The 16,012-nt window shown below is 43.1% G+C and overlaps 1 protein-coding gene across 1 annotated transcript in view; it reads left to right on the forward strand.

Moving 5' to 3' along the window:
- Positions 1 to 10,451: 10,451 nt before the first annotated feature.
- The window catches only part of srcin1b (SRC kinase signaling inhibitor 1b), a gene marked incomplete at its 3' end in the record, with an annotated part of 64,087 nt that continues 58,526 nt past the window's right edge, over positions 10,452 to 16,012 (forward strand). The window contains exon 1 of the mRNA XM_084568041.1: positions 10,452 to 10,754. Coding sequence (XP_084424167.1) covers positions 10,470 to 10,754 — 285 coding nt within the window. The 5' untranslated portion in view covers positions 10,452 to 10,469. The remainder of the gene's footprint in view (positions 10,755 to 16,012) is intronic.

Raw genomic sequence — 16,012 nt, forward strand, 5'->3', positions numbered from 1 at the left:
AAACAAGTTCTACAATGACAGCAACAGTGTCAACTAATAGAACACAACAGAACTGAGCATAAACACATGAGCTTATCTATTTTTTGCGCAGCAGATATGTTCAGCCTATATAAATTGTCAGCGTCAGTAGCGTTTAATAGTACTTCAAGGCATGTTGTAACAACAAAAAAAAGCGGTATTTCTACCAAGCATTTTCCGTGTATAGCAGCTAAAGGTCTAATAACTTGGTCTAATAATTTCACTAATGACAATGAAATTCACCAGCAAATTGTTGATTTGCAGCCTCCTTCTCTTTGTTAGCACGGGATGTCTAGTGAAGTTGTTAATCGACTGCTGTCGAGAGGATTTGAACTGTTCCTCTGCTAGCGTTAGCTGATGCCTTTTCATATGAGTGTGTATGGCACTAGTACATTTTTTGTATTTCAGGACTGACTTACATATTCTACATGTCACAGTAGAAGGGGTTTCATCTTAAGTGAAGTATTTCCACACACTTGAACCGCTGCTAGTTTGCTGCAACGACCCATTGGACTCCTCACCTGTCTTCTCGGAGGCGTCCGTGTTGTTATTGTCACATGATCAGTGACTGGTCGACTTCACACTTAAAGCGTCATGGAACAGCAGTAAAGCCAACTAGTCAGTACAACCTCTGAACGGATGGGAAGATGTAACATTGTGACTACACAGTGCGTTGAGTACCAATAGGTAGAAAGGCCCTGCAAGACCATTTACATGGGACATTCTGTTTTCTTGTTATTCAACCTTCAGTCTTGATTTGTCTCTTTCCAAACTCTCTCTCTGTCTCTCTCTCTCTCTCTCTCTCTCTTCTTCCCCCCATCTGTCCTCATCACAGGATCAGCCAGAGCTAATGTTGCCCGAGGCTTTGCAGAGACAACATGTTGAGGGTCAGCCGTCCTTCAGGCCTGTTTACTCTGTGACTTGACGAAGGGTTTCACTCTTGGTGAAAAGGGAGGATGTAATACAGGGAGACATTTTATCTGGTATTTTGAGACAACCCCGACCTTCTTTTTTTAGTCAATCTTCTGGCTGTAAATGAATTATGAAGCAAGTGAACTGAGAGATGGATTTAACTGGAGGTCAAGGAGAGCAGCAGAGTTGAGTCTATATCTTTGTACGACACGGAAATTGTTTTACTCCTCCACAGTAGGGATACTACTACTGTCTAAATATAAGTCTATACAACTCTGAAAACAGTGAAGTCGTTGAATGTGGGTGAATATACATGTTACCTATGGTACATGATACAGTCTGTTCTTCATCCAGATGACTGTGGGCCTTAAACCTTTGAATCACCTCCTCTTTTTGTCAGCTGCTTCGCTGTGATCCCAAGTCGTCGCTGTCGGCAACAGTTTGGAGAAATTGTGCATTCAGCATAGGCAGGCCTTGTTCCAAATATAGCCCGCGCAGCGTTTGCGTTCTGATCTTGTTTGGGTTTTATTTTAATTTCCATGTGCCCTGGAGGGCTGGATATTTTAATTTTTGGATAGAGGAGCAGCGTGTCTTTTTTTTTTTTTTTAAGTTGTGCACTCATTCCTGCCACGGAGCTCTCCTCCATAATTAATAGTTTCTGATGAGTAGAGAATTTATGAGGGAGAAGTGGAGGAAGATGGAGAGGGAAGGATGAATGCCAGCCACTGGGATCTTTACACAGGCTAATACCTGGAATATGAAATTATGTAAAGATGATGAATAAATACACGAATGAGTCGGTGGAAAGAAAGGAAATAGAGGAATGAAATATTCACTATTACTGTTGTGACTGGCAGAAATACAGTAGTCTGATTGATACTCTCGGGCTAACAAGTTAACTGTTATCGCACTAGCTGGAAACATGCTATCATCAGTCAGTCTTAGAGTGTCCATCAACATGCGTTCTTGTCTGTTCTTGTGAAACGTCATCAGCCTCTGCCCAAGTTCGGTTCAAATTCAGAGTACCATCTGACCAACTACTGTCCAAATACCTTGATGTGTTCTTGCCCCAGTCCTTTATTTGACAATTCATTGGAAGGTAACTTCGCCAATGATGCTATGTTGACCAGGAGCAAGACATGTTAACATGGCTGATCTGTTAGGGAACTGAGTTCAACAAAAATCTATGCAGATTTTCTTCACCTCAAACTAATCCACCAATCAGTGTCTTTCATAGACATTCTTTATGGAGACATTTTAACGTGCCATAGCGGGAAAAGGACATGTGGATGATGGTTCAGTTCGGTGAATCAGCTCAAACTCAAAAACAGCACAAGGTGTGGACCTGGCCTCCAAATTCCCTAGATCCCAAATTGATCAAGTATGTCTGGGATGCTCTACAGAGGCCCCTCCCCTCAACCCATAGCACCCAAAGGCCCCCACTAACAACACTCTGTAGCCAGACAACACAGGACACCCTCGGAAGGCCCATGTCCATTCTTTGATAAGTCAGAACTGTTTTAGAGGCACAAGGGAGACCTACACAATATTAGGAAGTCGGTCATAATGTTATGCCTGATCAGTGTATGTTGAGTTATTGTAAGCGCTGCTGCTGTAGGAACACTGCAGTGAAACTCTCAAGGAGTAAATCTGAGTGACGCACAGACGAGTACAAATGGTTAGAGCTCAGCCCGATGAAGCCATAAAACTAACAAATGACTTCTGTCAGAGCTTGGCCAGCAGTGGCCAAGGTTGTGCTACCACCACACACGCAAACTCAGAGTCCCGTAATGAGAAATGTTTGGATGTGGCCTTGAGCAGCCTTTTGGTATGTGTCCTAGATAGCTGAAATATGGTGTCAGTGGCACAATGATAATAACTCACTTGGTTTTTAGTCTGCCCTCAACTGTAATGAACACATGAAAAATAAATCACATGGAGAGACCAGCATGGTCTTCGTATCAGGGTGTCTTTACTTAGTGTGGTGATTGAAAGTGAGGATTAGGAGGCATATTCGCAGGATGAGACTAGCAGCGATGTGGCGTCAAGAGACCATAAATGTCAATGAAATTCAGAGAGTTGTGGCAATGGTAGAAGAATAAACATTTGGCGATGGTACCAAGTTGAACTAATCTCAAATTTGAGGCTACAACCAATGGGAGCGATTGATGCGGTTGAGTTCACCAAAGGTTTACCTCAGCGAAACACCATCCACCACTTTGGTTTCTACCACCAAATTCACCATGCTGATATCAGGCTAGGAGCGTCAGGAGAACCCAGATGGAGCGGCGGTGGCATCATGACTATATTTTCCTTTCAATAAAAAGAAGAGCTTGCTCCGTCCAATACAACAAGAGGGTTACCTAGGCAACCAGAGCCTTAAACGTCCACTATAGACCAACTGTCAGGTACAGAAAGATGTGACATGAGAAAATCGCTCAAAATGTGGATGGATTGTGTTAAGAGTGTTGGTATAAAAAGACAATTATCGAGATAATTCACGTTGAGTTGATGTTCAGATTTGATAAATGAATCCAGCCCCTCACACATTATTCCTTGTGGGCTTATATTTATATTTCCATGTCACTATTAGTGTTTAATGGCAGCTGCACGGATTCGAGCAAACCTGAAATATGACATCTACCTGATGGCAATGGCCTCGGTTTTTAAGATTTAACAATGAGAGCAAAGAAAGGCAATTAAAGGGCAATTCATCAGCCGGACTGGTAGCGCTGTTAGCAGCAGCAGAGCCATAATAACAGAGATGGTGCTAGGAGCAAGCTGGGAGGAGGTGGCAGCACATTAACCACCACCAGCAGCAATAATGACATGGTGGAGTAAGAAAAATAGAGCACAGAGCTGTAGCTGATTGAACTCATGGTTGAAAAGTGTTATGATTTAAGTAATAGGTGCCAGTTTGGACATAGAAAAGCATAAAAGTAACCGCATAAAGAATAAAATTTGGAAGAAATAACTGCTCAACTTATTAGTATTTATTTTGAGATAGATCACAGCTGTGTCTCTGTTAGTCGTTCCAAATTATGCAGGAAATTATTAGGAAATAACAGACCTGGTTAATGTAGCAGTGTCAACAGTTTTGAAGCTCAGTGTGTTGTCTATGGCTGCCTCCATCTTGGCTCCATCTAACTCCCAGCTAATTTTAATCCTGTGAAGCCAAAAAAATAATGGTCATTGTATTTGGTTCGGTTTTATTTTTGCCCCAAACAGTGTTTTTATGACCTTATCATTTTGTCTGGCAATAGTTAAAAACAGTTCGTGTCTGCTTTGGATCCTAATGGTGATCCTAATGGCGATGCTAATGGCGATGCTAATGGCGATACCTTGTTCAGGCAAAGATGGACTGATAAACTAATGTTTGTGTATTTGAATTTTCTCTCTGGATTGGTAATTGTGTATTATATAAAGTAGGTTAGGATAGTTATTTAATTGTGTTAGTGAAAATTGAAGACGACAAAAGACGATGATTACCAAGAGAAGACTTGCATATAAATATTTGAAAATTCCACTAATATGTAATAAATTAATGCATATTTTCAGTTGACAATGTTTTAAATAATTAAATTAGCTAAATGACATTGGTTTAATTAATAAAATTGGCAAAAAAAAAAAAAAAGAGAAAACAGTCATCGTGGTAGGGCCAGTGCAGATTATATCCTGAAATGTATTACTGTGACGACAATTGTACTATAGTGTATGAAGTAATTGTAGGTTCTTTCTATAGAGTTAATTTTATTTAAGATTTACCTACAGCAGCCATTTTGGAAATCGCTGCCAAAAGCCGTTTTTTTCAGGAAAGTATTGTGGGTGGTGTGGAGGTCTCAGAAACCCATTTTGGAAATATGATACATTTGACGTTTTAGGGTTTAAAAAGTCATGGAGAAGGAGTGTGAGTGGAGCTGAGGCAGCTGAGGCCATTTGGTAACTGAGCTCCACCCTTCAACACATGTTATGACCAGACCAAGAAGGAAATTGAAACTCAGAGACAAAGAAAAGTAACTAGCGTCACTTATGTAAAGCGATAATGACAAAACAATGTAAACCAAATGTGCGTGCTTCATTTAGAAAACAGAAGACTGCTTACTAATTCCCAAACAACACAAAGGGTACCTTAATCTTTCCTCACCTAATATATTTTGGAAGTTTGTCTGGAGTCTCTCTGCTGGGAACTGGTTATGCCCAGGCAACGATCTACTGGCCCGATGAAATCATTTGGGCGGGGCAGAGGTTGATGCAGAGGTATTTTTTCCTATGTTTTGGTTGAAACACGCTCCATAGTGAAGTCCAGATGCTGTGTTTCCAGACTTACTGTATATTGTGACAAGAATTGAGTCCGGCTACATGGTTTTTAATAAGACCCAGTCAGTAAATTGCAGCAGGTATTGCAGCAGATGACGAGCAGTTCTTCTAATAGTACATACCACACAGACACACATTGTAGGGGTTTGCTCAAGGCTTCACATAAATTACAGTGACAAGCTCTTGTCTAGATTTCCCCTCCGTCCCTCCCTCTGTTTTATAACCCTCGTGTTTTTTTTTTTTTTTCTCTGCCATGGAAACACTCCGACATGCTGCCGCTCTCCTATCACAGCACCTACATCTGTGACCAAATCAGACACTTCATTTGAGCCTTTACGTCGGCAAATGTTTCCGTTGTCGGGCTGAATTCACAGACGGCGAAACGCGCCCTCATCCTTGTTCATATAGTATGTTTGGTGGGCTTGTAGCTTCGGGCTGTGTGCCATTCTCCAGACTGCAAGCTAATGAAGTTAAAGGTCTCGCTTCAGTGCGTCTCTGCAGCTCAGCAGGTAGACAAGAAGACCTTACGGGACAGATCAATAACATGCAGAGGCTCAGTCAGTTGAAATGCTGCAGGTCATGTAATTTACAGTTCGGTTATAGCGCTCGGTGTTAACTTTGTGCGTCAGTGTGTGTCTCGATACTGCGCTTCCAGACAATGACGTGGCTGAAAAGTCAAGCTACACATTAATTCAGAATTTATTCTTATTTCTACAGATTAAGAATGGCTCTCTTTCACTATTTAGAGAGCAATTACAGCCACAACAGCTTACTGAGGAAAATGATCTGTAGGTCAGTGCCCACATTTACATGGACTCTCAATCAGATGTAGAGGGCTGCTGTAAACCTTTGATCGTCTGATCTACTTAACAACCGTGTAAACACTTGATCTGCTGGTTTCTCTCTGACTGGAATAAATCATTTTTTTTTTCGGAGCATGTTTGCTCCACGTGGGGTAAACATCAGGTGATGAGTTTCTAGGAGGGGCAGAGACATGGAGGCAAGAAAAACAACCAAGTCTTTGAAAAGATGAACAAAGCTAGAGTCAGCATGGATAGCAACATTGGAGACGTGGAGACATCTTGGTCATCTTCTTCTACTCTATCAATTCAGGGTCGGAGATGAAGATGGAGGAAAACCTCTCCTCCTTCTTCTTCTTCTTCTTCTCTTTGTTCTTCTTGTTTCCCTTCTCTTGTGGTTCCCATTGTCTTTCTCCTCTTCATGATTATTCTTCTCCTAAATCCCAACCCCCCTACATTTCCACCTCATTATCCTCCTTATTCTCCTTCCTTGTCCCCCTTTCCTTCACCTTTGTCTTCTTCTCATCGTCCCCCTCCTTTTCCTCCCCTCTTTTCCTTCTCCTCCTCTTCCTTCTCCTCTGTTCATGGTTCTTCTTCTCCTTCTTCCACATCCTCCCACGTCTCCATCTCATCCTCGTCCTCCTTCTCCTTCACATTCACCTTTGTCTTCTTCTCATCATCCCCCTCCTTTTCCTCCTCTTCCTCCTCCTCTTCGTGGTTCTTCTTCTCCTTCTTCCACACCCCCCTCCATTTCCATCTCCATCTAGTCCTCCTCCTTATTCTTCTGCTCCTCTTCCTTCTCATCCCTTCATGGTTCTCCTTCTCCTTCTTCCGCATCCTCCTACGTCTCCATCTTATCCTCTTCCTTATTCTTCTCCTCCTCCTCCTTCACCTTCGTCACCTTCTCCTCCCTCTTCTCCAAACCGTACAGAATGAAGTCCAGACATTTAATGATCATCTTGCCAGACATCTCATAAATATACAATTACATAACCTCTGAGAATCATTGACTGTAGGTGCAGGTGTAGGAGTAGATACATTTTTTTTTTTTTTTAGTAAAAGTAAACTTGTTCTCTGATCACCTTCACCGAAGCAGCAGTGCTTTGTGTGTCACTGGTCACAAGAGGGCACTAAACCATTCCCCTAGCACACAGACATCACTTCAATGTGTCACTTCACCTTGTCTGAATCTGACACGCTCTGTTGTCAGATAATAGCAGGAGGTTTCTCTCTGCAACTTTTTCCCCTTTTTTTTTTTTTTTTTTGCTTTAGGGTTCCCAGGACAGTTGGAGCTGTTGGAATAGACAGATGTTCCCGCTGTTTACATGAGGGCTGTATTGCCAGAGGTGTGTTTGTGTATGGAACAATAGGGGTTTGTATGTTTAAGGGGAAAAAAAAAATCTGTGGCTCTTTTTAATACACTGCTCCGGTTGCTCAAGGACTGAATCAGCGTGTGGATGTTTTTGCCGGAGCGTCGTTTGCCGCCAGATTCGCCGCTGTTCTCTTGACGTGCCTGGAGGTCCAACCTATTAACCGCAGTCTGTTTACACAGTGCAGTTTGTTCTGTGACATTAGCAGCTCATTTATAGTGTAATGAGCAATCCAAAGCACTTCAGCACATCTGGTTATCAGCTCTCCGCTTGTCGACGCTGAACCATAAACTTTACTTCGCTGCTGAACAGTTGTAATGCTTGTAATGTAGATTGATTTGTCATCTTTCAGGCAGCCAGTGCTTCTGTTCGTGGCTATGAAAATGAGTGGGACTTGAAATATGTGATTTATATTTCCTGATGTGTCTGCGCTGCAAGCAGGAACTATTTTCATACCTCGGTTTGCTCAGCATCTGAGCATTTCTCATATACTGGTCTACAGCACTGGTCTTCTGCAATTTTGTGATATTAATAGTTTGATAAATGTCGATTTCTCTCCCAGCACACAGTCCAACCATTCAATTTTATTCAGTTTATTGCCGTAGAGGTCAAAGAAAACAAGCGCACATGGACATTTGAGAAGCAAGAATAAGAACATTTTTTAGGTTGACATCATTATGTTAACAAAACTATAGTTATGGCAAGTCGGTCAGGACGTCTACTATGACCATGCAGCCAGAAGAAGCGGGTACAAAAACATCTATATCCTTGGTAAAACCAATCCTACATCAGCATAACCTGAAAGGCTGCTCAGCAAGGGAGAAGTCACTGCTACAAAACCGCTATAAATAACTAGATCACAGTTTGCAGCTGCATGTGGAGATAAAGATGTTGCGTTTAGGAGCTTTTTTGAAATTTTATTTCAATAAACAAAACAATGTTCTCCCCTAGGTCTTCATTACGACTTTTCTTATGTTCCTTGTTTCTCCTAGATCACACGTGCATCATGCGACTGGATTCAGTCCAATAAACAGGGCTGTCATAGCTAATGTAGTGTAGAGACAGTAGCTTGTAACTCGGCTCCATGAAACCTGTGTTCTCTACTATAGAAATGTCCTGGTCATCCAACTCCATAAACTCTGTTACCCTCTCTGGAATATTTTTCTCCTTGACACTGTCTCCAGGAAACTTTTCTCTAGTTTTAAACACAACGTCAGTATTTGCTGTTGATGTTTCGGTGCAGCCTTCGCCCGAGCAATCATGGATTCAGTTTAGTGATTTGTAGTTGTTCAATCAAGTTGGTAGTATTGAATAATGATCTCCTACTACCACCTCACCAGACATCCACATTTCACAATTTATTCATTTCTGACTGACTGTTATTTCTGTCTGAATTTTGGCTCTTCTTCGAGCTAGCCAAGCCGTTACTAAAACAGAAGAAGAAGTTTTGATGCAACAGGGACGTAGTTTTGGTTTATGGCAGAGCTAAAATAAATGACTACAAGAGATTGGGCTTGACTGAAGCCAGATGCTGATCCGATAATTTTACAAGTGCCAGGATTGGCCCCAATATTGATCGGGACATCCCTAGCCATAATGAAAAAAATGTAAACCAAGAAAGAAAGAAAGAAAGAAGAAAAAAAACCTAAGAAAATCATCTCAACTCTAAATCTTGGGGTAGGGACTGGTGCACTTTAGAAATTATATGGCACCATAAGGAAGATAATCATCAGCCAGACCGCAAATGAGTCTTCCAAACGAACAATGTCCCCAAGCCTACTTCCAAAGTTCTGGCAAAATGGCTTAAGGACAAGAAAGTCGAGGCGTAGGGGTCTTCTCAAAGCCCTGACCTCAATCCAACAGAAAATTTGTGAGAACAGAAGTGAAAAAGGGTGTGCGCATGAGGTCTTCAAACCTGGCTAAGTTCCACCAGTTCTGTCAGGAGGAATGGGATTAAACTCCTGCAACCTAACATGAGAAGCTTATGGATGGCTACCCGAATCTTTCTCTTTACTGTGATTTTGACATTCTTGAAATAAAGCTGTGATCCTAACTGACCTAAAACGGAAATGTATTCAAGGGTTAAACATCAGAAAAATGTGAAAAACTGAGTTTAAATGTATGTATGTATGTAAATATGTTAAAACAATACAGTGAATGATGTGATTGTTGTGTTTTGCTTTTAACTTCTTGTGCCTGCGTTTGCTCATAGCAATAATAATATAATTCAGGATTTCTCGGCTCTCTTGGAAAAAAAAATGGTTTTTACTGTTTAAATGTTGCCATTACTTCTCCCTTGTTTTCCGAGAAAATATCACCACCGATGTTGCTACCATTGTCTGTCTTGTCTTTTAGCATGATTTCTGTGGTTTTTGCTGTCATAGTTTTTTTTGATAAAGTGTCCTGAAACAGCATAAATCGAGCTTCCGGGTTCATCCTTTACCTCAGAAACAGCAGTTGACCAATAACTCACTTTCAGGTCCATTTAACAGCTGTTCAGGAGCTTTTAGTCATAACCACAAAAGCGTTATCAGCAGATGGAGTTAGCCAATTGGTCTTAACGTATATACGTGTATGAACCCTTGAAAATGCTTCTCTTCCATGTTGACTTAAACTTTCAATTTACTTGACCTATTGAAAGACTGTAACAATGTTTATTCACCTCAATGTTCGGTCTAATTTCTAGAATTTGTTTCAACAATGGTCTACTCCACATATCCTCAGATACAATATTGCTAATGTAGACCTGGTTGCAGGAATGTCTTCTGGACTGTCCAACAAAGCTGTGCATGACGTCTCCACATTTTCAAATTAAAAACAAATAAAGAAGACTATGATTAAATATAATTTGGGTTCATGTCCAAAACTAGCGTCTAGCTAGTCCACAAATGCTCCAGAAATCTGGTGCCCCAGCGGGAGCTTTATTAAACCATCTATACCCATTTAACTAACCCCAGTGTTTGTTTGTTTTTTATCATAATCATAACCCTTCTTCTTTATGTCTCCCCGTCCCTACACTCCCACTGCAGGTAGAGAGAAGAGAAAGGGTCCCATGATCTCTGCCGGTGATGCCGAGTTCCCGCGGGATTACCACACGCTGGCTGCCAGTGGCGGCCGCGGGGCCCGGCGGTTCCTCGACAACACCAACGGGGGGTTCACATCATCCTCGCTGGACCGCCGGCACAACTCGGTGGCCGCCAAGAGCCTGGAGGCCTTGAACAGCATCCACAAGGCGGACATCGAAAGGCAGCGAGACGCCCTCATGGATCTCCAGAAAAACAAGTACTCCAACAGCCCCGGCAGCATGTCGCAGGGCTCTGCTGCAGCCGGGCGACAGGTAACTTCATACTTACCTCCAATTATTTGCTGTCATATAACTAAACAACAAAAAAACTTCAATGCGGTTACCTTGTAACATGAGTACTTAAGAGCCCGCTACTTACTATTTAAGGGCTAACATACAGCATCTTACACCTGGAATCCTCCTGATGATTATTAGTTCGGGACTCTACACCACACATAACCTCGATCATGTCTAATAATCTTTGTAGCAGTTATTTAGATCTGCCAGACCAATTAAATCTTTTGGGTGGGCTTCGTGGGGTGATGGACTGGAGTAGAGATATTATTTTTCTCTTCATTGGTTGAAACATAATGCAATCCAAATGGTGTGTTACCAGATAGCTAGGCTAGTAACGCTGTGGAAAGCAAGTAGAATCTGAAGTGCAGTTGTAATAAATTTAACCCTGCAGAGGGCATTAATACTCCTGTAGCTTCTAATTGCTAAGACCTACCAAAAACTGTAGTTCCACCTCTTTGACCATTTTTGAAATAGCTGGGAGTTAGGAGGAGTCAAACTTGCTTGTCCAGCACGTCCAACTCCTTTCTCTTTCTCAGCAGTCAGAGCTGCAGTAGCTCATACGTTGGACCGGACCACACGGGTCAGCCTTCACACCCACCACATTCATCAATGACATCAGTGACTTTCTCTGGGTCACCTCTTTTCCCTCTTAGGGCCACTTTTGATAGACCAGGAACACCCCAACAAGAGTTGCGGTTCAGGAGATGCTCTGACCCAGTTGTCAAAGTTTCTAAAATCTTTTACACTTGAACATTTTTCCTGTTTCTAACATCAACTGTGAGAACAAAATGTTCCCTTGCTGCCAGATATATCCCACTCACTGACAGAAGCCGTGATAACCGGATAATCAGCAGTATTCACGTTCCCTGTCAATGGTCATCATTTTATGGCTTATTGGTGTATATAAAAGCATGTCCAAAAGAATTTGATCAGTATTCGGATTAATTCAGCTGAGAGCACAAACTGATTTGTGGTTGTAAGCTGAAGGCGTTTTGCTCACATTTGATTTCTCTTTAACTAGTCAACAGATTTCAAGCAAATTTAGCGTAAACTTCGATTTCGGTGTGGTGATTAACACCGAAAATGTTTGGCTGTTTCCTCACAAGTAGCCAGATGTTCAAGAGCACAAATGCATCAATCGCTGCGTGCATTTTGATGCCGATCCAGATCGCTGTACAGTAACTAATGTGTAGGAGAGTGCAGCCTAGGGGGGAGGGATGAGCTCTCTGAGTGCTTTCTGTTTCCACATGTGGCCATTTTCTTCCTGACGGATAATGACAGCACATTGGAGGGCCTGGAAACCCACGCAGACACATTATGTGGCGAGATGCCTCTGGGGTTTCAGATACACACAGTGGAGGCATTTCCACAACCCGCTTAGCTGGGTCGGTAATGACCACTTTTGTTTTTTTAGCGATTGTTATTGTAAAGTGTGTGAGGACAGAATGTGGAGAAAAGGATTTAAGAGAGCCAGTGAGAAAATGTCAGAATTTAAAATAGTAACCTCCATCAGACCTGCACCCTTTCTTTCTGCCTTCAACCGCCACATGCTCTGATGTGATACATGTGACTGACGGTCCTAACAGAGCAGCCTGCATCAGCTTTCCTTTGATTGGCTTAAAGGAATAAGTAAGCATTTAGGGAAATCATTTTGTTTCTTTTCCAGAGTGAGATGATTTTGTGTCTGTATAGAGTACGCAGCTGGAGTTAGGATGTGCTTAGCATAGCATAAAGGCAGGATGAATGGGGACGCTGCAAACCCAACTCCCTCCAAATAGAAGAATGTATACCACCATCTCTTAAGTCTTTTTTACACAGTAGCAACGTGTACATGGGTGATATTTCTCCTGCTTGGCTAACCCTAACCCTAACGCTAACCCTAATTAGGACATGGGTCTTCTAAGGGTGTCCTGTGGTGTTTGGTAACAGAATGTTGTTACAAGAAGAAGAAGAATAAGAAGAAGGCTTTGTCTTCATCTTTATTTCCAACCCTGAATCGATAGAGTAGAAGAAGGTGACTGAGATGTCTCCACGTTTCCAACATTGTTGTCCATATGCATTCAGGGTTTGAACAGCTGATTGTTTTTTGCTAGCTCCATGTTTCTGTCCCTCCTGGAATCTCATCACCTGATGTTTATCCCACATGGAGCATACATGCTCAGAAAGAATGGATGTATTCCATCCAGAGAGAAACCAGCAGATCACCAGAATAATTGCAGTATAGTTATCTACAACCTGTGCAAAACTCCAGCTGAAGTCAGATGTTTTCTGTTTTTGATCGTCTGTGGAATAAGTCTGTGTGGGCTGTAAATTTAACATCACGTTCAGATAGACAACTTGTGTCAGTTTTTAGTCAACATTAATCAACCCTCCAATGGACTATCCAAGCATAGTCAGACTCAGTTCTTATCAGAATATGAGTTATTTGGATTTAATTTTGGGGCTTGTTTCAAGAGTAATAGCGCAAAACATACCTCTACACTGACGTGTATGACTACGTCATTGTTACTCCTCTGTCCATCACCACATAAAGCCCCGCCCAAACGATTTGATTGGCAGGAGCATAGTCAGTTCCCAACAGAGAGACTCCAGACAAACAAATGAGTGTATATCAGTCTGAACCACGGTTGTATTGCAGGAAACAGGTCATTGTAACCCCTTTCTGCCTTATTTGAGCTTTGGGGGAGAATTTCTAACTAAAAACACAAAATTGACTGTGAGAAAATAAACAACAAATGGCTCCATGTATAAAAGACACCTGCTGAAAGATCTGATTGTCTCCATCCCCAGGCCACAGTGAGATGTAACAAAATTCACAATTACTGAGTGAATAGCTGCCTAAAAACAATGAGATTAGTACTATTGACACATTTTCCTATTATTTTGGCCGCCACCCAATTTTAGTCAGTGGGCTAGGCTAAATAACAGAACCGCTTTTAATTCAATCCCTCGTAAGAGCACCACAAACTACATCCTCCAAAATGATCATCTGTCATCATGACCTCCTTTCTGACGCTGTTTCAACATCAACTGAGCGTTTGAGCAGCCGTGCAGGAGGATTTAGTTCAAGATTGTTGTATATGAATGTGTACTCATGTACCTAATGTATTAGCAAGTGAGTGTAAAAAGACCGACTGTGATCCTGCGTGCCTAGATTTTCTCTCTGAGTGAACCATACCGCCTTCCGCGAGGTGCTTTTCCAGGACCACAGCGCTGGTATCGTCCTACTTTAGGTTTCTAGGGTGAATCCATGTACTAGTTTGAAAAGCCCGGGCGAGCTGTGACGAGGAGTGGCTGTGATGGGCTGTCGCTCACCAAAAAAAAAAAATTGGAGTTCTTGTTGGACGGACCTCTCAGATCAATCATTTCTGTAATAGCCTGAAACCAACGATCTGACATCCACGCTGTGATGCCGGGGCAGAGGGGAGAAAGAGCCGCTTATCTCTCTTTTCGTCACCTTAAATATTTATGTCACTTTTCAACACTGAAACGCCGTGAATATCAGTCTGAAATTCTGCACCGTCATCCCCGCTTACTTCCTCCACCTTCCTCCGGCGCCCGGCCGTTGACGTCTAAACACTTTTGATTACCTGTCCCGGCTGCAGCTCTGTGTTTAATGCAGACGTGAGATTGGTATTGACCTCCTCACGCCGCTCTCGGGGAAGAAGGAACAGGGGAAAAAAATGTTGAGGTGTGTGTCTTTAAGTCTACTCTGCTCTCTCTGTTCTTTCTTTAGCTTCTGTCCGTCATGTCTGCTTCCACCCGTGCGGCTCCTCCTTCCTCTCCACCCACTCTTTGCTCTCCATGAGTCTATTTACCAAAAACCACACCATCCCATCTCCTGAGACTGAGGTGTGGAGAGAGAGAGAGAGAGAGAGAGAGAGAGAGAGAGAGAGAGAGAGCGATGGAGAAACAGGTGGAGTCTACTGTCGTTATGGCAACCCACCATCTCCCATATAAGGCGACTGAGTGATATCATATGGTTGGCGATGCCTGGGCTTTGGAGGGAGGCACACGCTGTACTGGGAGAGAGAAACGAGGGACATGGGGAGAGACGGTGAAGGAAGGAGGGAGGGGTGAGACTGAGTGACAGACGAAAAGAGAGAGAGAGAGAGAGAGAGAGAGAGGAACAGGAGGAGGAGGAACTCGAGGAGGAAGAGGAGGAGGAGGAGGGGCAGGAAGATATGCTGACTGCCTCCTAGGCGCTACTACGGGTACCAGCGAAGGGGGGGACTCTGGCAGATCCTCGGGGTGCGGGAGAGAGCTGCAGCGGGGGAAAAAAAAAGGAAAGGAGAAAAAAAAAAGATGGAGATGGGGGAGGAGGAAGAGGGAGGCGTGTGGAGCGGGAGGATGCGCCGTCATTAAGTCGCAACGGTAACTCTCCTCTAACCTTGCATCTTCAGCCGAGACGTTTCTGTGGCGCTGCCGTGACCGTGTGCATGAAAGGAGTGATGGAGAGTAGAGGAGTGTGTGTTCAGGAGGTGATGTCAGCCAGGTAGACCTGATGAGAGCCCGCCATCCTGTCTGATGTGATGTGGTTTTGTTTTTATTTCAGGGGAGGGTTTTGTGTTTGGTCCCGTGCAGGCAGGCAGGCAGGTGAGGGTCAGGTGTGTCCGAGCTGCCGCAGTCATGTGTCTTCATGCATGTGTGGATGGAGAGGAGACTGTGCGCACATGTGTCGGCGGGCTGTGAGGAGGTGGAGTGGAGGTGGTGTCGGAGTGGTCACCTGGTTTTTGGGCACAAAGATGGCTACTTGGCATGCAGGTCAGGCATGCATGTCCCTCCGCTCATCCCTCCCTCTCCCTCCTCTCTGTCATCTCTCTAAGTCCTGCCGGTCTCGGTGCAATATGTGCACCCTGGGATTTCAGCTCAAGTGATTGAGGAACATTGCAGGCGGTGATCACTGAGTCACGGTGCATTGGGGGCCTGTTTGTGTTCGATGAGACGTGTTTTATGTTCCAAAAAAAAAAATATAGAAAACGTCTTCTTGTTGGTGCATTAAATTATCTGTGTAGTGACTCGGCGCTTTGTTTTTTTTTTGGTTTGTTTTTTTTGCCATTCCAATTTAAGGTGAATAAACCGAGCAAGCAGGTGATTACACAGCGCGCGGCTCTGTGTGAATGCCAAGATATATTAGGGATTCTAACACAACGGGTGCTTGACTTCACAATTATCGGCTGTTTGTCAGTGTCGCAGTAACTCAAGACAAGAACCTGGGTGAAGAGTGATAATAT

Source organism: Chelon labrosus (genome assembly GCF_963514085.1).
Source record: "Chelon labrosus genome assembly, chromosome: 19".
Lineage (NCBI taxonomy): Eukaryota > Metazoa > Chordata > Actinopteri > Mugiliformes > Mugilidae > Chelon > Chelon labrosus.